We start from the raw sequence: 26,784 nt of genomic DNA on the forward strand, positions 1-26,784 counted from the left end.
GCAAACCAATCGATAAACGCTTATTGCGATATTTTTTTACCAAAAATAGGTAGAAGAATACGTATCGGCCTAAACTGAGGGAAAACATTTTTTTATATATGTTTTTGGGGGATATTTATTATAGCAAAAAGTAAAAAATATTGCATTTTTTTCAAAATTGTTGCTCTATTTTTGTTTATAGCGTAAAAAATAACAACCGCAGAGGTGATCAAATACCACCAAAAGAAAGCTCTATTTGTGGGGAAAAAAGGACGCCAATTTTGTTTGGGAGCCAATTGTCTGTTAAAACGACGCAGTGCCGAATCGCAAAACCTGGCCTGGGCATTTAGCTGCAAAATGGTCTGGGGCTTAAAGCGGGAGTTCACCCATTTCTAAAAAATTTTTTTTTCTTCCCCTAGATTCCTGCTCGTTCGGTCTAGGGGAATCGGCTATTTGTATTAAAATAGGTGCAGTACTTACCCGTTTTCGAGCTGCATCTTCTTCCGTCGCTTCCGGGTATGGTCTTCGGGAGCGGGCGTTCCTTCTTGATTGACATTCTTCCGAGAGGCTTCCGACGGTCGCATCCATCGCGTCACTCGTAGCCGAAAGAAGCCGAACGTCTGTGCGGCTCTATACTGCGCCTGCGCACGGACGTTCGGCTTCTTTCGGAAAATCGTGACGCGATGGATGCGACCGTCGGAAGCCTCTCGGAAACCTGTCAATCAAGAAGGAACGCCCATTCCCGAAGCCCATACCCGGAAGGCGACGGAGAGGATGCGTCTCGTAAACGGGTAAGTACTGCACCTATTTTTAAATAAATAGCCGATTCCCCTAGTAAAAACGAGCATCCATCTAAGGGGGAAAAGTGCCCTCTAAGGGTGAACCCCCGCTTTAAGTGGTTAAGTAAATCAAACACAGTGCCAGTATTCTCTACAGATTCTAAGCAACCAAGGTGGTTACTTGTTCTCAGAGTTCATGTAGGCTTTGTGGGAGAAGGGGGAGAAACAATTAATTTCTGCTGTCACTTATCTAGAGCTGGAAAGCTGCAATTTTAGCTGGTGTAATCATTCACAGAGTTCATGCACAGGTCAGGTGTGTTTCAGAAAATGAGACTCACAAACACGAGTCTTATATTTCAGATTAGACAGCCTTGTAATACATTGCAATTTAAAGACTTGAAACACGAAAAAAGGCAGTGTTAATTATGACTGTTTAAAAAAGTTTTTCTAACATATCAAAAAAGGTTCCTTTAAGAGAGAAGTTATTAGGCAACAACATAGGTTTCAGCCTGTTTGTATGACATTTGCCGTTTGCCCATGAAAGGACTGTGGAAAGAAATAACGGAAGGGAGTTGGCTGTACTTCTGTCAGCTGCTGCTTATCATTGTTTCACATTTGCTGCATGAAGAGACCAGAAGGCGTTAGCTCTCTTTTACACTTAGTCTGTTTTTTTTAGCTTAATCCTACAAAATGGACTAGACATCAACTCTGAAAGTAAGTTTTAGTCTGTCTGTGTCATCCATATTTCTTGAATGCTTTTGCTTATTTACACAGCACATTTGCATGTTAACTATTGAAAGGAATGTTTTTTGGCTTAGTGCAATTGCTCTCACCTTAACAATGCTGAAAAAGCATATCAGCCACATGGGTTGCATTGCTCTTAGTAAGTTGCTGGTTTGCCATGAACATGGTAATTTGATAGAGCAATTAAACTTGTGATTACATTTTTTGCCAAAATCACAAATCATATTATGTTAGTTTCGATTACCCCTGAGGAAGTGAGACTGAAACTACCCAGGTCATTTGTGCAATAGTTTTTACCATTTGCAATTCGATCCTTTAGTAACCCGTATTGAAGGTCATACTTTATGCCCAGCATCAGCTTCGCAATCAACTAAAGTTGTATGATCATTCAAACTCATGTGTAGTAGATTGCTTTGTTTCTTGTGATTACTTGCAATTGTATGTGTGATTCCCAGTGATTTGTCTTTTGAGAAGTAGCAGTGAAGCCTAACCAGTGTTCAGTCGCACCAAAATCAGTTATGACCATAGGCATGCACACAGGGTGTACCAGGTGTGCCTGGGCACACCATAATCACCCTGTTTTGCACAGATTCCCCCTGTTTAAACCCCTAATATTTCAGAAAAGCCCCCTAACGGGGCTTCTACAAATGAATTTTAAATGTAATAATAAAAATAAAAAATAAAGTAATAAAAAAAACTACTGACACCATCCACTGGTCTACTGACACTGTCAATGTATATACACATGCAAGTTTTTGAGTGTTAAAGTGCACACCCTAATGCAATAGGCTGTGCGCACCTATGGTGATGACTAATAGTTCCCCTATAACATGTACTGCCTGTGCTTACAGTGAATAACAAATTATGAAGACAACTTCTTAGCAAGTGGGTCCAAGCACTATGGAAGGGGCAGGGCCGTCTTTACCGCGGGGCAAATGGGACAGGTGCCCTGGGCCCTGTCACTGTTGGGGGCCCAAAGCATCCCCCTTTGAAAAAAAAAAAAAAAAAAAAAAATTTTTTTTTTTTTTTTTTTTTTTTTGGGGGTCCGGAGGCCCCCCGGGGCCCGGAGGACCCCAGGGCCCCAGATGGCAACCCCCCTTTTTTTTATTTATTTTTAAATAAAAAAAAAATTATATATTTTTATTAAAGGGACAATTTTTTAATATATTTTTATTTTATTTTTTATTAAAGGGCCAATTTTTTTTTAGAGGTCTGGGGGTCCCCAGGGGCCCATTGTTCCCCAGGGCCCCGGATGACAACCCCCCTTTTTTTATTAAAAAAAATCTTTTTATATATATATATATATATATATATATATATATATAAATGTTTGTTATTATTATTATAGGACCCAGAGGTCCCCAGGGCCCCGGATGGCAACCCCCTTTTTTTTATAAAAAACATTTTTTTTATATATTTTATTTCTTTTTTTTCTTTTTATATATATATATATATATATATATATATATATATATATATATTTATTTATTTATTTTTTTATTAAAGGGCTCAGAGGTCCCCATGTGGCAAACACCCTTTATCTTTTTTATAAATGTTTATTTTTTTATTTTTGTTTATATATTTTTTTATTTATTTTTTATTTAAGGGCCCAGAGGTCCCCAGGGCCCTGGATGGCAACCCCCCCTTTTTTTTTATAAATGTTTCTTTATATATATTTTTTTTATTAAAGGGCCCAGAGGTCCCGGATGGCAACCCCCTTTTTTTTGTAATTTATTTTTATAAAAAAAAAATATTAAAGGGCCCAGAGGTCCCCAGGGCCCCAGATGGCAATGGCAACCCCCTTTTTAAAATATATTTTTTATTTCTTTTTTATTTTTATTAAAAGGGCCCAGAGGTCCCCAGGGCCCCGGATGGCTACACCCCTTTTTTATATATATTTTTCTTTATTTCTTTCTTTATTTCTTTTTTTGTAAAGGGCCCCCCGCTTCTAAATTCGCGGCAGCCCCCCCCCCCCCTGCTTCTCAATTTCAGGCGGCAGCACCCCCCATCCCGGTTCTCTGCTCCAGGGGGCCCATGCCTGAAGCTGTGTAAGTGGCCCCATAATTCCTGATGGCGGCCCTGCCGCCCGTTAAGCCCCTGTGCTGCCCACAAATCAGGCTGAAAATCATCAGCGGCACGCAGCCAGTGACAGTACTGCTTCCCTTCCCAGTGTTTTAAAATGTACAGCACCCCTGGCTTCCCTTTAGACGCGCACTTCTCCCTTCCTGCCACTGGGTGCTGCTTGCATATAAAAGTGAATTAGAATATGATTTTATAACATCCCCAGTTTGCTCTTCCTGAGGCTGACTTCTTCATGTCCTGCTCCTCAAGTTATGTCACTGTTTGCTAATCTATATTGTAAATAGAAGTTTTCTGTAGAGTGTGCCCAAAGTCTTTATAATATTTGATGATTCACTGCAGGTCTGGTCAGTGTTTTAAAAAGTTCCTCTATTTTACACATGGCATGGCATGGGGTCACAGCACTGTCTGTCCATTCTGCTTTAGCACCATGGGACCCCATGCCATGCCATGTGTAAAATAGAGGAACTCTTTAAATCACAGACCAGACCTGCAGTCCAGGCTGAGTAAAGCCTCAGAGCACATGACATTACTGTCTGTATTTAACTGCTGGATGGGCTTTTTTTGGGCCTGGCTGGTTCACATGTATGTGTTTTGGCGGCCCACATTTGCGCAGGCACAGCAGCCCATTCATTTGAATGGGCCGCCATGCCTGCGTTTCCTGCAAAGAAAAGCGCATGCCTCATGTAATAGGCTGCGCACACGGCACGCCTATGCCCATCAAGCACTGAAATACAGCACTGTCTGTCCATTATGCTGTCTGCTGTGACTTATCTGCAGTTCCCGCACTGTCAAACTTGCTGCATTTTTAGATGTTTAGGTCACGCTTTTAAAAACACAGTGCGTTTGTGTGTGCAAGAACTGCAGGTAAGTAGCATGGTGCAAGAACTGCAGGTAAGTAGCATGGTGCAAAAGCAGAATGGATTTCAAGGCAACTGTATTTTTAAAATGCTGAATGCACCTTTTTTCTGCAGGAAACGAAGGCATGGCAGCCCATTCAAATCAATGGGCTGCTGTACCTGCACACATGGGGACCGCCAAAACATACATGTGAACCAGCCAGGCCCAAAATAAGCTGGAGGGGGGCCCAAAAAAAATGTTTGCCCTGGGCCCAAACCATATTAAAGACGGCCCTGGGAAGGGGGAGCCAAAGTACAGTCATGTGCTAGGTGCATAAAATTCCTAGCATTAGATAATCGCATTCATCTGGACCTTTTCTGTATTGTTGAAGTTTTCCACCAAGAAGCCTCCTTAGCATAAATAAATGTCAAAAACAAGAACCTCAGCCACAGTAGTCATTCAGTCATCTTAATCTAATCACCATGGTATCATGGAATATGTCAAGGCAGATGCCGATCGTCCAAGAACATTACTGAAATGTGAAAGTCTGCGAAAACACCTTGTTCTAATGTACATACTTCAGTCATCTTGGAGCCATGACGTCTGGGACTCTGGTTAATTCTTCAAGATATATGGGTAAAGGTGTGCATTTCAGGGTAAAGATGTTTAAGTTACATTATATGTGGGTGTCTAAACCCCTACCCCTGTTTAGGGTATGGTTATGCCAGTTTGATGTAGAGGGCCTCTTTTACGACTCTTGCAAGACAGTCGCTCCCTGCCCAAAATGTGCACCTCAGTGTCCTTGAAAGAATGTCTCTTTTCTTAAATGGAAAGCAAGGAGGACTGCTGAGTCCATATCTGCACAATTTGCCCTTTTTTATGATGGGCCTTGTCACCCCGGTGTACATGTCTTTTCTTTCCTCAGTTCACTGGATTGCATATACAGGGTTGTTTCTCTTGTGCTGGGGTGTTGAGTCTTTTAGATGTGGAAGCTTTTGTCTCAGCATGTTGCTAAACTTGAAGAACATAGGGATACAACATTTGTTAAAATTATTTTTGGGTTTTCCTACTCCCCCCATCACCACATATGGTATGACTTTCTTATTTTGAATATTCTGCTTTCCCTTCTCTGTTCAACAGCCGTATAGCTTCACTTTGCAGTTGTTTTAAGTAAAGCCCAGTTTAGATAGCCATAAAACGTTTGCTATGGCACTTTTGAGATGCCTACATTCTTTTTCTTTAAACACTGTGTTTGTTATAGCTAGCTTAGCCCAGCATGGTAGATTTATAATAAACTCCAAACTGTGTTACTTTATGTTCTTTTGTTTTTTGGCCCACTTATTAACATACCTCAACTAAATGTTCTGTATGGTTTCCTTGAACAAGTAAAATGTTTTTCTTCCTTCATGTACTAATTAGCTACATTTGAAGGCACTGTTGATCTCACTGTACAGTCATGTTTGGTCTTCAAAAGTTAGGTGGTCAAACAAGGAACACAATTTTGGCCTGGCTAGAGATAATTTTATCTGGTAAGAGTCTTATCCGCGGGAAACAACTAAATAAGCAGGCCTTAAGGCACAACTCAGGAATGTTATTGCATCACCAACGAATATGGGAAATATCCCTTAAAAAACTGAATGTTGGAAAACGTTATTCCCATACCCCACTATGGCTTAACAGCCATATGCCAGAACTCACAAGGATTCCCGACTCGGTGGTATGGGCTAGATACGGCATAATATACTTACACCAAGTTCTATCAAACCCTGGTTTCAAACAGTTTCAGACACTTAGAGAGGAATTTTCACTCCCACAGCACTTAGCATTTAAATACCTGCAGCTCCGTCATACACTCAGAACCCAGCTTCCGCCTCTGGATGTAGAGACGGAACCTCCACCGGTGCTGGGTGTTGTTTTGGGGAGTGATGGGTGTGGGAACAGGACGTAGGCCCAATAGAAGACTCAGACTGGGATGAAATACTCGAGGGAACCAAGACTGCGTCCCCTAAGTTGTCAGATAGACTGATGCAAACTTACATTGTTCACAGAGCCTACCTAACACCACTGAGGTTGGCCAAGTTCCAACGCACATCCAACCCGACCTGTTGCTTGTGTCAGTCCACGCTTGGTACGTTTTACCATCTCATTTGGAACTGTCCAAATATTCAGACGTACTGGACACAAGTTGTTCGCTTTTTGCATGATAATATGGGATCCCCTGTGGTACTAGACCCTAAGTTGTGTATTCTGGGATTGCTGCCTGATGTGGAGGTTGATATATATATCATACAATTTTCCTTCTTGAAACATTATTTTTAGCACGAAAGATGATCGCCCAGAGGTGGATGCAGGATTTGCCCCCCTCTCTACAGATGTGGAAAAAGGCTGTTAATGATACTTTGCCATTTAAACAGCTGATTTACACACACAGGGGTTCCACACAAAAATACTCCAAAGTATGGGACATGTGGCTAGAGGATGGAGAAACATGTGTCTGACTCTACATCAAAAGGCTCCATTGTCCTTATGAACAAGTGAATGTATATCTAGAGGTATCTAGGTGAACAAAAAACTCTATTCATTATATCATATGAAACTGTACTTTTACTGACAAATGTACTTGACTGTCATGTAATATGTGCTTTGTATTAATAAAGTTGGTTTTTCCAAGTAAAAAAAAAAAGTCTTATCTAGTTTCAAATGTCTCCCTAAATCTCAACAGCCTTTTAAAGTCTGTATACAGGTGAAAGGATGTGGCATTGTAGGTCAATGGGGCTGATTTACTAAAGGCAAACAGACAAGTACAGTTGCTCCAGAGCCTATTAAATTAGGTTAAGCTTCACTTTACATAGAAAACCTAGTTAGGTGCAAGGAAAATAAAAAACTGCAGATGTTCTTGCACATGATTGCAAAATGGAAGTCAGCATAGTGCAACTGCACTTGTAAAGTGCATAGTCTATTTGCCTTTGTCTTTGAAATAGTATGGTAAAGCTCGCAACATCAGTTTCCATGAATCCCTGGGCATGCTCCCTGGCCTTAGGTGTCCCCTACTCTCGTCCCTAGCTTAAGGGGATGTTCTGTTCAGTACAGACATGAGCTGCTTCTCATTATTTAACCTGTTCTGTGCACAAGAGTTAGGCTCTACAAGTTATAAGAATGGTTCTTTCTGGATAAGGGGACTGAACTCTCAGAAGGACCTTCAAACTATCCAATGTTAGTACATCAATCTCCCCTGCTGTGCTATTGTGTTCTGAGAGGGGAAACTGCCATTGCTTGAGAGCACTGATTGGGAGCTGATCAGCAGACTTTTTTCAGTCGTGCCCCTTCAACAGAAGCGAACCGGCTGCAGTACACCTGGACCAAATGTCGGCTGGTTTCTATTGAACCAGCCAATGCCGTCTGAAATTTGGCCTGTGTGTACTAGGCTTAAAAAGGTTGTAAAGGTAAATGTTTTTTCACCTTAATGCATCCTATGCATTAAGGTGAAAAAACATCCGATGGTACCGCCCCCCCCCCCCCCGAACCCCCATTTTACTTACCTGACCTCTCGAAAGTCCCGCGCACGTCCATGTGATCGTCTTCGGTTCCCAGCCTGGCCGTTGATTGGCTAGGCTGGACAGATAGCAGTGCAGCCATTGGCTGACGCTGCTGTCAATCACAGCGGATGACGCGGTGCGCCGGGGGCTATGCCCGCCGCTGTATCATGGGAGCGCCCTCGCAAAAGCTTTCCACAATGCGAGCTCGCTCGCATGAAGGTAGAAAGCTTTTGCGAGGAGGAGCCGAGATAGCCGCCGAGGGACCCCAGAAGACAGGGTTAGGGGACACTCTGTGCAAAACGAGCTGCACAGTGGAGGTAAGTATAACATGTTTGTTATTTAAAAAAAAAATTCTGCCTTTAGTGACCCTTTAAGCAAATAAGTAAAATAAACAAATTAATTTATCAATTAATTAATTCATTCATTCATTCCAGGGCATGGGGTAGTCAGCCTGAAGATAATGGGAAGGGTGTGGATAGCAGTCTTAAAAACATTTAGACCAAAAACTGTAAGGGGTTTAGAACTTCTCATTATCAAATATGTATCTTCAGTCCGATGAATAACAATGAGCAGCTGTAATCTTTTTACCCAGAAGCAGACTGTTAAGAGAACATGTGACTTGCCTTCAGTGTGAAAAAAAACTAGCCTTATATAGAGGACCTTAAGCTAGGATTATTTTTAACTTCTGACTCAAGCTAAGCAAACATGCCAGATTGGTGAAATCACTAGGGTCTGCATTCCAGCTTCATTTTCCTTTACGTCAGATGTGCAGAATACAATGCTTTATTTTATAGTGGACTTAGCAGTTGCTGAGATATGCTTCAGGATATCTACTGTACTGGATGATACTTTAAAGAGCAAATCTGGACAGAAAATAAAAGCAATCAGTGAGCTACTAATATAATAAGGGATAACTAAGGAACAGAAATGTAGATGAATTCTTTTATTTTTAGGGCTGTAAACGTTTTTAACAAGTACAGAACATACCTGTTGATCTTGCCAAAAATGCAGTGCCCATGTCACTCCTGGAGTGGATTTAAAGAACAGTTTTTCACACATCCCCACCAGAAATATCACAGTGCTGTAGCCCCTTCTTCGTTGCCCAAGTCCTAGAAATAAGCCAGAATATAGGAATGCAAACATTGGGAGAATTTCCTAAGAAAGCACTGACCTAACCTGTTTTGTTCAGTAAAGGCAAACTACATACACCAGACCCTCAAAGCTAATAATGAACCCTCTCTGAGTCTCACACATTTGTACAAGCTCCTCTCTTGTCCTGAAAATGCTTAGCCTGGTTTCACTCCACACTATGAGCTTCTCATAGTGTGCATTAGAAGCTGTAGCTAGTCAGATTGCGTCTGTCTCATTTCCTGACTGGAGAACATACAATACTCCCCCCAGCTTCATTGTAACTGGCCACCTTTTTTCATTCTCTGGATTTCAGTTCTAATCACTGAGGCTCAGCATCACATGGTGGCTTTACCTACGGTAGTCGGCATGCAATTAGGATTTGCATAGAAATGCCCACTTTTCTAGAATGACATACATTTATCATGCATTTTTATACTTGCATGACACCTCTCGTGATCCAGCCCACTGCTTGCATTAATCTAAGGGCTCTTGAGAGGAGTTTTGAAGCAGGGTGCTATGATGTTTATTAGGAAGTTATGTACAACTCCTTTCATCAGGCATTATCTACCTGCATTGCAAGCAAAAAGACCCATTGATGATGTCACTGGGTCTAAAATAAGGAGATATGTAATTATTATTATTATTTAGGTACTTGTATAGCGCCGTCAATTTACAGCGCTTTACATATACAATGTACATTCACATCAGTCCCTACCCTCAAGGAGCTTACAATCTAAGGTCCCTAACTTGCATTCATATACTAGGGCCAATTTAGGCAGAAGCCAATTAATCTACCAGAATGTCTTTGGAGGAAACCGGATTACCCGGAGGAAACCCACGCAGGCACAGGGAGAACATGCAAACTCCAGGCAGGTAGTGTCGTGGTCGGGATTCGAACCAGCGACCCTTTTTACTACTAGGCGAGAGTGCTACTCACTACACCACTATGCTGCCCAAAAATATAAATGTTTTATAGAATTTTTTTTATTAACATGTTAATGAGGGAGAGGGAGAATGGAGGGCAAGACATAAGTAGAAAGAACATTCAGCTTTTAAAGTTCCTGTGATGCCTACATTTACTTTTTTATTTTATTTTTTTAGTGGCGACTGGTCATTGGGAAAGTTTCAGGTCCATGTGACCATTCAAAGAGAGGAGAAAGCTGGTGGTGTTAAGGTGAGCACGTTTACACGACTTTAATATAGTACAGGATGGAATAACAAAATAAGATGTTGCTTCCTCCTAGGGTAGGGGTGCCCAACCAGTGGCCCGGGGGCCACATGTGGCCCGCAAAGCCCTCTGATGTGGCCCGCGACCTCCTGCTCTGGGATGGTGGGTTGGCAAGCCCAGATCACGGTTTGCCAATCTGCCATCCCAAAGCATCAGTTTTGTGAATGAAGCCAGCAGCTGCGCAGCAGAGCCACATAAGCTGATGCCTCCTGTATAGCACTGGCTTCTGTCATAGTCGGAGTGATGCCAAATGCACTTTGCCTGGGGCCACAACAGCCGGTGATATCTGAATGGAAGACTTATTAAAGGTAAGTTTATTACTAAAATCACAGTGTATATATTGGGCATATCTGTTCTGCAGTGTTTACTGGGCTGCTTTCAAACTGATCCGCAGGTGCAGCATGGTGCACCTGTGGGTTACCTGCACTGAGCCATAGACTTCTGTTTTTTACCTGTGGTTTTGGTCCAGTGTCAGAAAGTGCACCACACCTGCAGGATATAATAGAATTCTATGGCAAAGTGCAGCTTACCCGCAGGAAAGCCACAGGTATGGTGTGGGTAAACCACTGCACATCAGTGTGAAAGCAGCCTTATGCCCCTTTCACATGATCGGTCTGACCCTCCATTCATCCTTATGGAGCAGCAGATGTAAACGATCTTGTGTCCCTTCCATCTGGGCTGATTGGATCAGAGGGCAATAGAGTAGAGTGGGCTGTGTCTGTGTCTTTTTTCCATATGCAGAGTGGACACAAGCCTGTCATCCACCCGCTCCGCTCATTGTGGCCCGTGACCGATTTCTAAGTCGCTTAAGTGGCCCTCGCTCTTCAAAAGGTTGGGCACCCCTGTCCTAGGGTAACAGGAGATGAACTTCTCTCCAAGACTCTCATGGTTTCAACTGCTTCCCGGGCAGACAGTGTCAAGATTCAGAATTGACATACCCCAGCTGTTTCCTCTGCATACAAAGGCTGAGGAGCATCCAAAGGTGTTGGGGGTGTGGCTTAGAATCAGGATCTGGGGCAGTTTTTCTGTAATGCTTCAAGTTACTCAGGAAACAGGAACCTGGTGGCAACCTACACAAAATTGCCTACAGTAGTGACAAGGTTATTTAATTAGTCTGTAAAGTGTTAATATTCTTTAAATAAGTCACAGTTCAAATATTTGGTGTTCAATTCTACAGCAAGATATCCTAATAATTTTTCACATTTTTATTTCAAGAAATTGTGTATTTTTTTGGTCTCTAGGTGGCGCTGTTCTGTTGCACTTTGGGGGGGGGCGGGGGGTAAATTGGTTTTAGCCCCCGCATGTATGTATTGTATTCATTTTTTTAATTTATTGGAAACAATATGCTTTTTTGAAAACTGAAAATACATACTATAATTGTTTAAAAAAAGAGGAAAAGCAAACAGTAAAAAAAGTTGTTATTTATAATGTACGTTGTCATTGTCATTTGGCAGTCTGTCAAACTCTTGACAGTGAAATATATTTTTTTTAACTACAGTTCTTGACTTTCCTTTGACAAGTATATTGCATGAAACGTAGATGTTGAAACACATGTAAACTCATTATCATAAAGCTAACCGGTTTGTAACTGATGTTATCTATATAGCAAAAGAATAATCTTAAAGGTAAACAATGTATTTCTGTTTCAGTTGGTCTTCTCCAAATGTGCAGTTAGCAGAGTCAACAGTCAATCGCCATACACAATCCATTTTATGCACCGGCCACATAGGAATATTACATTGAATGAAAGTCTATGCTATTGCTTCTTTTAGAATTGCTTCTTTAAGTGATTAAGGTAGTCCAGTTAAACACAATTTAATTAAAGAAGGAAAAGCAGGGGCAATAACAAATTATAAGGGAAACTATGGATTATTTTTGGTGAGCTTAATATTAACCACTTGACCTCCGGAAGATTTGGCCCCCAATGACTAGTCAATTTTATGCTATTCAGCACTGCGCTACTTCAACTATTAATTGCACGATCCTGCAACACTTCTTGTGATCCAGCCCACTGCTTGCATTAAAGCTAAGTGCTGTAAATAATAAATTTTCTGCACCGGCCACATAGGAATATTACATTCAATGCAAGCCTATTTCATTGCTTCTTTTAGAACACTATGGCTAAGTGATTAGGGTAGTCAAGTTAACCACTTCAATACAGGGCTTTTATACCACCTCAATACCGGGCCTATTCTGGCACGTCTCTCCTACATGTACAAATCATCATTCTTTTGCTAGAAAGTTACTCAGAACCCCCAAACAGTATATATGTGTTTTTTAGCAGACACACTAGGGAATAAAATGACAGTCATTGCAACTTTTTATTTTGCACGGTATTTGCGCAATCATTTTTCAAACCCCTTTTTTTGGAAAAAAAATGTTTTTTCATTAATTAAAAAATAACAAAACAGTAAAGTTAACCAATTTTTTTGGTAAAATATGAAAGATGAAGTTACGCCGAATAAATAACTACCTAACATGTCATGCTTTAAAATTGCGCACACTCATGGAATGGCTCCAAACTTCAGGACTTAAAAATCTCCATAGGCGACGCTTTGAATTTTTTTATAGGTTACCAGTTTAGAGTTACAGAGGAGGTCTAGTGCTAGAATTGTTGCTTGCGCTCTAACGCACGGGGCGATACCTCACATATGTGGTTTGAACGGCGTTTACATATGTGGGCGGGACTTACGTGTGCGTTCGCTTCTGAGCTCGAGCTACCGGGGACAGGGGCGTTTAATCCTTTTTATAATTATTTATTTTTTATTTTACTTAATTTTTTTTACACTTTAAAAAAAAAGTTTTTGATCACTTTTATTCCTATTACAAGGAATGTAAACATCCCTTGTAATAGGAATGGTGTGTGACAGGTCCTCTTTATGGAGAGATGCAGGGTCAATAAGACCGCGCATCTCTCCTCCAGGCTGGAAAGCATGAGATTGTGAAAAATAAATCACTGATCTCATGCTTACTAGCTGCAATCGTGGCTTTTTTTTACTTCTGGGTACCCGGGCGTGACGTCATAATGTCACGACTGGGCCTCCGACGGTCATAGAGATGACTGGTGACCATCTGGTCACTGGAAATCTCTATGATCCTCATGCGACGCCGGCCGATTCATTCTCCGGGCCCCCCAATGGCACGGGAGACCCCGGAGAAGCACCGGATGGCGGTGGGAGGGGGGATGTCCCCTCCCGCCGCCTATAATAATGATCAAGTGGCGAAACTGCCGCTATAATCATTCTTATCGTGAACAGAATCGCTGGCAGAAGAGGATATCTGAATGATGCCTCTAGCTGCATGCATCATTCAGATATCCCCCCCACAAAGCCCAGGACATTATATGACGTCCACCCAGGATGAGAGATCCCATCTGTGGATGTCATATGACTATGGCTGGGTATTGAAGTGGTTAAACACAAATTTATCAAAAAAGTAATATTGAAAGCTTTAGCTATAGAATACCACAAGCTTTTTATTGGAAGCATTAGGGGAAACATACTACCTAACAGCTGGCAGGAATAAAACTAAACTTGTGGTCAAAAGTACACTAAATACAAATCTATGCATACAGGAGCACGCATCATAAGGTACCAGTATATACTGTACCTCCAATTTTACTGGCCATTTCCCCAAACTACCTGAGTTTCTGAGACTTTCAGTCAAACCCCAGGAAAGATGTTGCTTTTATACAGCGCCTTGCGTCTCTGAAGGCACTCTGAGAGTGACTTTATTCACAGCTGCCAAAACGAGCTCAAAAACCCTAGTCAGCAGAGTTTATTGATGCTAATGATTGAGAAATGCAATGCCTTTATACGGGATTGACATAATGATACTTGTTTTTTTAAGAGAGCTTGGGGAACACTGACGACATGATGGGTAAGGGAATTGTATTCATGGGAGTACAATGCATTGGGTGCTCAAAAAAGAAATTGCACAGCTTGCATTACAGATTACTGGCAGCAGGGGCACCAACAAATTATAAGGAAAACTATAGTTTATTTTTGGTGAGCAAATATAATAAATATTCAACCTCCAGAAGATTTTACCATCTTCATGACAGGCCATTTTTTGCTATTTAGCACTGCACTATTTCAACTGTTAGTTGCGCAGTCATGCAATGGTGTACCCAAACAAAAATCTAATATCTTCATAGTTTTTTTATGTAAATTTTAAGCAATGGCAATGTTTACATACATTCCATTTGTATGCCAGTCTAAACAATGTAACATTTAGCCGTATTTACATAATCACTGTAAGAGCTCATGATGTGAAACCTTTTTATTTTTTATTATAAAGAAGCAGTCTTTTGGGATTCTATGCAAACTATAATGTCATGGTTGATTATTTTTTTCTTGTAATTGCATTGCAGTATTGACTTGAACATCCTAGATTGTAAGCACTACCTTAACCCTCTTGGGCATGGAGTTCATCAAAGTTTCACAGGTTGCCACTGGAGTCCTCTTTTAGTTCGCCATGACGACATCACAGAGCTGGTCCTTGCGCTCCTTCACCTGTCATTTGAAGATGCCCCACAGATGCTCAATAGGATTTAGGTCTGGAGACATGCTTGGTGTGGGAGATTGGCTTGTGAGGGATCACCTTTTCTGAATGAAGGTCAGCAAACAGGCACTTTCTTTAAAATTCGGCGGATGCCAGATTTATTTACAGGAGGTTTGCAAAATAAAAATAAACAAAACAGTAAATTAAATCCTTGCTGTCCGGCGCTAACTAAACAAATAGTCTCCTCTCTATACAGTGCGGGGCTGGTCCCCGTCACCCACAAAACATGCGGTAAAGCAAGTATTTTTAGTCCAACACCCAGATCTCCTCCTTTTTGACAATGGCATAGTTCTTTCCATGCTTGTTCAAATTCCGGCTCAGGTATACCACCAGGTGCTCCTCAACATCCCTGTTCTGTCATAGCACAGCCCCTAAGCTCACCTCAGAGACATCCATCTGTACCACAAACTCCTTTGTGAAGTCCAGGGTCACTAGTACTGGTAGTACACAAAGGGCTTTCTTAAAATTCTGAAATACCTCCTTGGTTTCAGGATTCCATTTGACCATGTCCGACCCTCTACCCTTCATCAGGTCGGTCAGAGAGGTGGCAATGGTGGCAAAGTTGGGTATAAACCGCCTGTAATACCCTGTGATGCCCATTAAGGCCCGTACTTGTTTTTTGTTCACCAGTTGGGGCCATTTTTGAATTGCCTCAACCTTATTGGTCTGAGGCTTGACCAGTCCCCGGCCAATGACGTACCCAAGGTATTTGGCTTCTTCCAGGCCTATGGCACACTTTTTTGGGTTAGCTGTGAGCAGGGCCGCCATCAGGAATTATGGGGCCCCTTACACAGCTTCAGGCATGGGCCCCCTGGAGCAGAGAACCGGGGGGGGGGTGCTGCCGCCATAAATTGAGAAGCGGGGGCTGCCGCGGATTGAGAAGGGGGGGGCCTTTACCACAAAAACGAAGAAATAAAGAAAAATATATATAAATAAAGGGGAGTAGCCATCCGGGGCCATGGGGACCTCTGGGCCCTTTAATAAAAATAAAAAATATATATAAAAAAATATATATATATTTTTTTAAAAAGGGGGTTGCCATCTGGGGCCCTGGGGACCTCTGGGCCCTTTAATAATATATATATATATATATATATATATATATATATACATAAATGTATGTGTGTGTGTGTGTGTATATATATATATATATATATATATAGATAGATAGATAGATAGATAGATAGATATATAAAGAAATTGCAAAAAAGGGCCCTTTAATAAAAATGAAAAAAAGAAACCTCTGGGCCCTTTAATAATATATATATATATATATATATATATATATATATATATATATATATATAAAGACAAAAAAAAATATATATAAAAAAATATATTTTTTTATAAAAAAAGGGGGGTTGCCATCTGGGGAGCTCTGGGCCCTTTAATAATAATAATATTATATATATATGGGGACCTCCGGACCTCTAAAAAAAATGGCTCTTTATTAAAAAATAAAATAAAAATATATATAAAAAATATATTTTTTTTATAAAAAATAAATAAAAAAAGGGGGGTTGCCATCCGGGGCCTCCGGGCCCCTGGGGACCTCCGGACCTCTAAAAAAAAATTTTGCCCTAAAAAAAAAAAATATATATATATATATATTTTTTTTTTAAAGGGGGTTGCCATCCGGGCCCCTGTGGACCTCCGGGCCCCTTACAGGTGTAATGCCTGTACCCCCCTGATGGCGGCCCTGGCTGTGAGACCTGCTTTCCTAAGGGAATCTACCACTGCTTGTATGCTTGTACTCGGGGCAGGTGCGATTCCCAATCAGGGCCATGGATGACCACATCATCCAATTAAGCAGCAGTATACAGGCGATGTGGTCTTAAAGTTTTGTCTATCATTCGTTGGAATGATGCAGGGGCCCCATGCAGACCAGATGGCATCCACTTATACTGAAACGAGCCCTCAGGAGTGGAAAAGTCAGTCTTCTCCTTGGCCAAGCAGTATTTGCCAATAGCCTTTCGTTAGGTCTAGGGTTGTTATGTAGCTAGCCTGTCCCAACCTGTCCACGAGTTTGTCGACCCGAGGCATTGGGTATGCATCAAATTTGGACACACTGTTGAGTTCCCTAAAGTGGTTACAAAACCTGATAGTGCCATCAAGTTTTTGGACCAGCACTATGGGGCTCGACCACTCAATGTGAGATTCTTCTATCACGTCCAACTCTAACATATTTTTTATTTCCTTCGCGACTGCCTCTAGCCTGGCCTCTGGGATTCTATATGGCTTTACATTTACGCAAACCCCTGGTTCTGTCACTATGTTATGCTGGATCACGTTAGTCAGTCCAGGCAAGGGGGACAAAAAGTCTCTATTTTTGTGCACAAACGCCCTAACGTCACTTTCTTGTGTCACTGACAGGGAATCCGTTATGAGGACGTCAGGCGTCACTGGTACCCGGTCTGTTGGAGGTGGGGATGTGGCCAGTAAAGTCTACCTGTCCTTCCAGGGCTTTAAGAGGTTTGCATGGTAAATTTGGTGTGGTTTCCTTTTTCCTGGCTGGCAGACTTTGTAGTTTACCTCCCCCACCCTTTCGATAACCTCAAAAGGACCCTGACACTTGGCAAGGAACTTACTTTCCACCGTGGGAACCAGTAGCAACACTCTGTCCCTGGGACTGAAAGTACAGACCTTGGCACCCTGGTCATAGACTCTCCTCTGAGCTTCCTGGGTTTGTTCCATATATTCTTGTACCAGGGGCAGGACAGCTGTGTTTTGATCCTGCATCAAGGAGACATGCTCTATGATGCTTCTATATGGGATGCCCTCTCCTTCCCATGTTTCTTTGGCGACATCTAGCAGCTCCCTGGGATGTCTGCCATACAAAAGCTCAAAGGCAAACATGAGATATGGTAGCAAAAAATCTCAGTTTCTCCCATCTTTGTAGACCACCTTGTTCAGCATAATCAGACCGCATAGGTTCATCATTTATAGGACAGTTTGCAGCAATATGCCCTAATGCATGGCAATGAAAACAACGTATATGTTCTACCTCCAATCCTCTTAACGGTCCCAAAGACCTTCCTGGCTTTTTTGGCCCATCTCCAGGTCTAGGACCCACAGTCTCATCAGCTGTAACAACAGTCTTATCAAATTTTCCCAAGCTCTGGAACCCCAGAACAGTCTTCCCAGAACCACTGGGAGATCATGCACCCCTAGACACACTGAATTGGGGCATAAATGGGTTCACCAAGTCCTAAGTAGCACTGTACCTCTCCACTAGGTCCACCAATTGGGCTTCAGTTTTGGGGTCCCCCTGTCCGACCCACTTCCTCAGAGCAGCAGGGAGCGCACGCAGATACCGGTCCATTACCACACGCTCCATGATCTTAGGGGCTGTCAAGGTCTCCTTCTGCAACCACTTCCTGATAAGGTGGACTAGGTCAAACATTTGTGAATGGGGTGGCTTGTTGCTGGAGTAGGACCACTGATGCACTCCCTGGGCCCAGACTGCCATGGTGACACCCAAGCACGTGAGTATCTCTGTCTTTAGAGTCTCATAGTCCTGGGTCTTATCTCGTTCTAGATCAAAATAGGCCTTTTGTGGTACTCCTGTTAGAAATGGGGCCAACAGACCCGCCCACTGCTCTTTTGGCCAACCTTTACGGACAGCAACTCTCTCAAAAGTCACAAGGTATGCCTCAACATCATCGACAGGTGTCATTTTCTGTAGGTGGTAGGATGCACGTGCCATCTTTGCTTCCACTGGCACAGGAGGTGCCAGTTCCACCTGCAGCGGCCTCTGCGATTTGGTGGTACATCTCCTGCTGGGCCACCTGTTGTGCTGCAGCGGCCTCTGTGATTTGGCGGTACATCTCCTGCTGGACCACCTGTTGTGCTGCAGTGGCCTACTGTTGTGCTGCCTGTTGTGCTGCAGTGGCCTCTGTGACTTGGCAGTTGGTTTCCTGCTGAGCTGCATTGGCCTGTAGCAGGGCCTTAAACATTTCCTCCATCATCAGAAAGTGCCCGCTGAGTTCACCACGTGTGGGAGATTAGCTCATGAGGGATCACCTTTTCTGAAGGTCAGCAAACAGGCACTTTCTTTAAAATCTGGTGGATGCCAGGTTTATTTACAGGAGGTTTGCAAAATAAAAATAAACAAAACAGTAAATTAAATCCTTGCCCTCTGGCACTAACTAAACAAATAGTCTCCTCTCTATACAGTGCGGGGCTTGTCCCCGTCACCCACAAAACATGCAGTAAAGCAAACCTTTTTAGTCCAACACCCAGAGCTCCTCTCACTCAGGTTCCTTCCTGAGTCTCAAAAACAGAGCCCTGCTGTGCTTTCTTCCTGGACATTTAAAGTCCACCTGAGGGTGGACTCCAGTGGACCAGAACATCCGGACCGGAACTCAGCCTGCAACAGAAGCTGGAAAAACCGGGCAGGGTTCCGGTTCAGTCCCTGAGAATGGAACGAAAGCGAGGTGAAATATAGCGACCATCCTGTATCTCACCTTGCATACCATCACATTGGCCAGTCCATCACCTTTACCCTCAGCTTCTTTAATAAGGCAGTGGTCGTCTTGGAGGTGTGCTTGGGGTCATAATCATGTTGGAATACTGCCCTGCAGCCCAGTCTCCGAAAGGGGGGGGATCATGCTCTGCTACAATATGTCACAGTACATGTTGGCATTCATGGGTCCCTCAATGAACTGTAGCTCCTAAGTGCCGGCAGCACTCATGCAGCTCCAGACCATGACACTCCCCCCACCATGCTTGACTGTAGGCAAGACACACTTGTCTTTGTACTCCTCACCTGGTTGCCGTCACACACACACTTGACACCATCTGAACCAAATAAGTTTATTTTGGTCTCATCAGACCACAGGACATGGTTCCAGTAATCCATGTCGTTAGTCTGCTTGTCTTCAGAAAACTGTTTGCAGGCTTTTTTTTTGCATCATTAGAAGAGACTTCCTTCTGGGACGACAGCCATGCAGACCAATTTAAGGCAGTGTGCAGCCTATGGTCTGAGCACTGACAGGCTGATCCCCCACCCTTTCAACCTCTGCAGCAATTCTGGCAGCACTCATATGTCTATTTCCCAAAGACAACCTCTGGATATGATGTTGAGCATGTGCACTCAACTTCTTTGGTCGACCATGGCGAGGCCTGTTCTAAGGAGAACCTGCCCAGTTAAACTGATGTATGGTCTTGGCCACTGTGCCGCAGCTCAGTTTCAGGGTCTTGGCACATGACACCGAGGAGGGAAAAACGCTAATTTGTACATTTTTACTTAGGGGTGTACTCACTTTTATTGTCAGCGGTTTAGACATTAATGGCTGTGTGTGGAGTTATTGTGAGGGACAGCAAATTTACACTATTATGGGAGCTGTACACTCACTATTTTACATTGTAGCAAAATGTAATTTCTTCAGTGTTGTCACATGAAAGGATATACTGTATTTATTGGTGTATAACACTCACTTTTTTACCCTAAAAATAGAGGGTAAACTGTGCCTGCGTGTTATACGCAGGGTGCTGTGGAAAGTTTTTTTCCCTGAAACATCCCTCCTAAAGTTAGGGTGTGTGTTATACGCCAATAAATACGGTAATAAAATATATACAAAAATGTGGGGGGTGTTCTCACTTTTGTGAGATACTGTATATTCAAGCACATATCAAGGCAAAATAGGAAAAACCATATGGTGTTTATATCTCTGCAATACATTCACAAAAGTATATCTGTTAATCTTCTAGAATGCACCCAACTTCTAATGCCGCGTACACACAGATGGACTTTGTGTGTGGGCCCCATCTGACTTTTTTCCTGTCGGTGTCTAGAAATAAAACATGTTTTATTTTTTCCGATGAAAAGAAAAACGATAGGAAATTCCTATCGTCTGTGTGCAACTCCGACGGAGAAAAAAAACATGAATGCTCAGAATCAAGTCAACGCATGCTCGGAAGCATTGAACTTGATTTTTCTCGGCTCGTCGTAGTGTTTTACGCCACCGCGTTTTGGACGGTCGGAATTTGGTCTCACAGTGTGTGTGCAAGACAGCTTGAACGAAATTCCGACGAAAAATTCCATCGAATTTTAGGGGCATAAGTCCTATTGTTGGCTAATGTTGTGCAGTGAGTGTTGTCAGCACTTCCAGTGTCTTTTGCTAAACTACTCAACCACTCCTATTCCCAGATCTCCACCCACAATATAAAAACAAATTATTCTGTAGTCCATGATGAGAACTATAGAGTGTTAAAAGGATGAGTGTGCCACAATGATTGATTAAACATGATTCAAAAAACAGATAGGCAGCATTTTTCGGGCTCACAACTTTCCCATCATCACGACTTGTGTGCTTGCAAAAGAATTTGAATTTATACTGTACTGCAGTTGTGTGAAAAGAATGGATTTGAAACTGAGCTGTATCCTTTCAACACTACAGTTGTAGGAAAGTTGTGGGCTCCCAGAAACTTTCTTTTTTTTTTGGATTAAATTTAATAAAAACTTTTACTGGAATTAAATCATTTTTGTGGTGCTTTCATCCTTTCAACCCTCCAGGGATCAGAAACCCCAGTTAACAGAGTTGCCTCCGACCACAAACAGTGTAAAGTTTGGCTACCACTTCCAGGCAAGGGGTCCAGTGCTTCCATGACACATATCATGACAGGAACTGGGAAGTTCAAATAGGCTCCCTGGTCAGCATAATAAGCTGTTCTAACATTAATTGTTCAAGTTAATACTGCAATGCAATTACAAGGAAGCAATCAACTGTGACATTAAAGGTTAGCAAAGAATCACAATAGACTGCTGCGTTATAAAAAATAAAAATGTTTCACATCATAAGCTCTAACAGTGAATATGTAAATACAGCTGAAAGTTACATTGTTTAGACTGGAATAAAAATGGAATGTACTGGAACATTGCCAGTGTTTAAAATTGGCTTGTGTCTGTTCTGTTGTATTAAAAAGAAAAAAAGAAAATACCAACAGTACCTACCAAACAACTTCTAATTCTGTGTAGCCAGTTCTCTGATATAGACGGCCTTCATAAAAAGCACAGCCATAACCTTAAAGCGGATGTGCCATGAAAAAAAAATATTAAAAGCCAGCAGCTACAAATACTGCAGTTGCTGACTTTTAATATTAGGACACTTACCTGTCCTGGAGTCCAGCGCCGTCCGCAGCAGAGGACGAGTGATCGCTCGTCACTCTGCTGCTCCCCCCGCCATCCTCAGTGAGGGAACCAGGAAGTGAAGCGCTCCGGCTTCACTACCCGGTTCCCTACGGCGCATGCGTGAGTTGCGCTGCGCCGCTGATTGGCTCCCGCTGTGCTCTGGGAGCCGAGTGTTCCCAGAGCACAACGGGGGGAGGACGGGAGGGGACATCATGCACGCAGTTTTCCTGAAACTGTGTGGCCGGAAGTGGGTGCAAATACCTGTCTTTAGACAGGTATCTGCACCCCCCTCCCCCCTGAAAGGTGTCAAATGTGACACCGGAGGGGGGAGGGTTCCGATCAGCGTGAGTTCCACTTTAGGGTGGAGCTCCGCTTTAACCTGCAATGTAGCAGCAGCACAATTTGATTACCAACTCTGGTCAAGACACACTCCCAGCCAGTTGACTGGATGAAGACCTTCCAGCAACATAAGGATTGGATAATTTCCCACTTACAAATCACAGTAATAATTGCTAGCATATGTGTATGCAGAAAAACCTGATTCTCTCTTCTTGTGCTGACACTTTCTATACAAGTATATTTGGTGCTGTAAATCAAACTATTAGCCAGTTAATGTTTCCACTAAAGGCTCCTACACACGGGCCAAATGCCAGCCAACATCCCCAATTCAATAAAAACTGGCCAACATTCAACCCGACCAGCTCTTTCAGACAATGGCTGAGAGCGCTGATCGGAGTGTTCTGACGGGGGGGGGGTATGGGGTGGGGTGTTAAATATATTAGCTCAGGGATCAAATTTAGCTACTAGCCAGGACTCAAGGGTTACTCGCAACCATTTTCTCCACCCAACCCCTACCCTGCCCCATCCCAAGTCTGCCCCTAAACACTCCCTCATAAATTATCTCATGAAATTACACTTAAATGTTTTATGCAGAATTAAGTTATGAAAATAAATATTAACAAAAACTTTATCCGTGCCCAAAAATTAAGCCTGCCTATATCCACCAATGCAGCCTGCCCGTGTCCACCAATGCAGTCTGTGCCTGCCAGTGCAGCCTGTATCCGCCAGTGCAGCCTGTGTCCACCAGTGCAGCCTGTGTCACCAATTCAGCCTATGTCTGCCAGTGCAGCCTGTGTTCCCAATGCAGTCTGTGTTTGCCAGTGCAGCATGTGTCCCCAATGCAGCCTGTGTCACCAATGCAGCTTGTATCCCCCAATGCAGCCTGTGTCCACCAATGCAGCCTGTGTCACCAATGCAGCCTGTGTCACCAATGCAGCCTGTGTCACCAATGCAGCCTGTGTCACCAATGCAACCTGTGTCACCAATGCAACCTGTGTCACCAATGCAGCCTGCGTCCCCAATGCAGCCTGTGTCCCCAATGCAGCCTGTGTCACCAATGCTGCATATGTCACCAATGCAACCTGTGTCACCAATGCAGCCTGTGTCCCCAATGCAGTGCATGGGGAAAAGAGAGGAGAGCCACCGCCTGGTTGATCATAGCACGGGGAATATAACAGTTTTTATTTCAATAGCTGTGTGTTCCCTGCCATGTGCCATCATATACAGCCCCTCCCCCTTGTCCGTGGAACTTTGATAGGCAGATTACCGGTCCCAGGATTGGACGGGTGATCTTTCTATCAAAGACGGCACGGGGAACACACAGCTATTGAAATGAAAGCTGTTATGTTCCCTGCACTCTGATCAACCACTCGCGGCCCTCCTCTCTCTTTCCCTCCAATCGCTGGAAGAACTGCTCCCATACAACCCAGGCTGCAAGTCTGGTGCAAGTTCTGGTTCAGTTATGTTGTGCAATAGTCATCCCACCACAGGGGTCACTGTGACTTGCAGGGCTTTTGCTGTAGACTCACCACTGCAACTTTGCTCTTGCTATAGACTTGCCATGCAAATTTGCTACAAATTGGAAATATGTCAACTAGAACTTGTGCTTCAAGTGCTCTGTAAGTCTAATACTTGCCAGTGAAAATATGCAGTAAGTTAACAGACTTACAATTCAACACGGCCACACATTTGTGGCAAGTTATCCTTGCTATCTGGGTTATAATCATTTACAGCAAACTGTTGTTTTCTTCCTTTTGGGATAAAGGTTTTACATGAATAAATAAAAGCTGAACATTTTGAGCACCCCTGTTAGTGTTAATTGGTTTGTCTCTTCCATGTAAATTGATACATTCTGCTGTAGAGCTTGTGCTTTGGAAAAACAACAGACTTGCTGGCTGGATCACTAGATAAAAATAGAAGAAAGAAAGTTTAAAAAAGGAAATGTATGCAGCCATTACATCTAAGATTTGGTAAGCTGCAATATAATAAATGTTTGCATTTGGGTTTAATGCTGCTTTAAGGCCTAACTTCAACAAACGATTTACTGCACTTACAGGTGTGCTTGCTGGATGCATTTTATAAACTGTATGTAGCCTCAGCTACATACTTTATACAGAGTTGTGTCCTGGCAGTGGGCGGAAACTTTCCATCCCACTCCCAGAACAAACTAGAGTCAGGCTCAGCGCTGTTTAGCCACTCACAGGAAGATTTGTATTCTGTAAATTAATATAAAACTTCTTTTGATTGGCTGAGGTGGAGATTGAGGCATCATACGTCCGCCTCTCTGCCCCATCCAATCAGAGAAAGTTTTGTATTAATTTGTTTTTCAGTGGATTATTCTGATTGGGGGAGAGATCAGAGTGGCAGAGAGATGAGCTATGTGGCAAAGCATGTACAGTACTGTGCAAAAGTTTTAGGTAGGTGTGAAGAAATTAGCAGAGTTTGGCTGTTCCTCGCCCAATTTTATCGGTCAATTATTTTTTATTTCGTTTTTTTATAAAGGAATAGGAAACATTGGTACATTCTTTTCTGTATAACATATAACAAAAGGTCATATAAACATGAGTCAGTCAAGAAAAAGCAAAAGAGACTGCCCCCTTTTTTTCTTTTTTTCCTCCTCCTCGATTACTTTGCTTTTCTCTTTCACACTCTATGGAGTTAGTTTATGCTCTTCCTATTTGGGGCATTGTTGTTCAGCATCCTAGTTCAATGTGTACACAGTGGATCTCTCCTGCTAATATCAGATGTATATTATAACCACATCTGATTCCTCTTATGTCATTAAAGCAGAGCTCCACCAAAAAGGGGAAGCTTTGCTTGTTCACACCCTCCCCCCTACACTGCCACATTTGCCACTTTTTTGAGTGGAGGGGGGAGCGGGTATCTGGTTTTGACAGGTACCTGCTCCCACTTCCAGGTGTAAAATCGCCGCACAGCAATCTATGACATTTCTGGCTTCTCCTCCTCCCCCACTGCCTTCTGGGACACATAAAGGTCACAGAAGATGACAGGACCACAGAAAGTGCAGCTTGAATCGTGCATGCTCACTAGGAAACGGGCTATGAAGGCTTCAATTCACTCCATGTTTCCCTTACTACAGATGCCGGCACCTGCACCTTAAAGGAGTTGTAAAGGAAATTTTTTTTTTGTTTAAATGACTGTTTACAGGGTATAGAGACATAATAGTTAACTGATTCCTTTTAAAAATGATTAAAAATAGATAAAAAATCAATCATATAATGTACCTACAGTTTCAGTTTCGTTTTTGCATGTTGTTTCATGCTTCTCTGACGAACAGAGACAAAGAGTCAATACAGGGCAGTGATAGTTTGTAAAACAAAACGGATTAGTGTTGAGGAGTTTTAGATAGGGTTGTCCCGATACCACTTTTTTAGGACCGAGTACAAGTACCGATACTTTTTTTCATGTACTCGCCGATACCGATTACCGATACTTTTTTTTAAATGCAGCCACGTGTCCCCAAATGCAGCCTTGTCCCTAAATTCAGCCATGTCCCTAAATTCAGCCATGTCCCTAAATTCAGCCATGTCCCTAAAGTCCCCATCAGTGTCCACCGCAGCATCCCCATCAGCACAGCAATGTCCCTGTCAGCGGTGTCCCCATCAGCACAGAAATGTCCCCATCAGCAGTGTCCCCAGCAGCATGTGTCCCCATCACCGCTGATGGGGACACCTCTGATGGGGATATTGCTGCGCTGATGGGGACATCGATTATGGGGTCACCGCTGATGGGGACATTGCTATCCTGATGGGGACACCATTGATGTGGACACCCATGTCCCCATCAGCAGTGTCCCCAGCAATGTCCCCATCAGAACAGAAATGTCCCCATCAGCAGTGTCTCCATCATCGCTGATGGGGACACCTCTGATGGGGACATTGCTGTGCTGATGGGGACACCATTGATGGGGACACCCGTGTCCTCATCAGCGGTGTCCCCATCAGAACAGCAATGTCCCCATCAGCAGTGTCCCCAGCTGCACAGCAATGTCCCCATAAGCTTGTGTCCCCATCAGAATGTGTCCCCATCAGAACAGCAATGTCCCCATCAGCATGTGTCCCCATCAGAATGTGTCCCCATCAGCATGTGTCCCCATGAGCCTGTGTCCCCATCAGCCTGTGTCCCCAGCAGAAGTGTCCCCATCAGCCTATGTCCCCATAAGCATGTGTCCCCAGCAGCCCGTGTCCCCAGCAGAAGTGTCCCCAGCAGAAGTGTCCCCATCAGCCTATGTCCCCATAAGCATGTGTCCCCAGCAGAAGTGTCCCCATCAGCCTATGTCCCCATAAGCATGTGTCCCCAGCAGATGTGTCCCCATCAGCCTGTGTCCCCATCAGCCTATGTCCCCATAAGCATGTGTCCCCAGCAGAAGTGTCCCCATCAGCCTATGTCCCCATAAGCATGTGTCCACAGCAG

At 43.1% G+C, this 26,784-nt stretch overlaps 1 protein-coding gene across 1 annotated transcript in view; it reads left to right on the plus strand.

Moving 5' to 3' along the window:
* Window positions 1-26,784, plus strand: part of RESF1 (retroelement silencing factor 1) — a 180,052-nt gene that overhangs the window by 64,726 nt on the left and 88,542 nt on the right. Inside the window, exon 5 of the mRNA XM_040341692.1 lies at window positions 10,190-10,262. Within this exon, the coding sequence (XP_040197626.1) occupies window positions 10,190-10,262 (73 nt within the window). The remainder of the gene's footprint in view (window positions 1-10,189; window positions 10,263-26,784) is intronic.

The sequence above is a fragment of the Rana temporaria genome, chromosome 3, assembly GCF_905171775.1.
Source record: "Rana temporaria chromosome 3, aRanTem1.1, whole genome shotgun sequence".
Classification (NCBI taxonomy): Eukaryota; Metazoa; Chordata; class Amphibia; order Anura; family Ranidae; genus Rana; species Rana temporaria.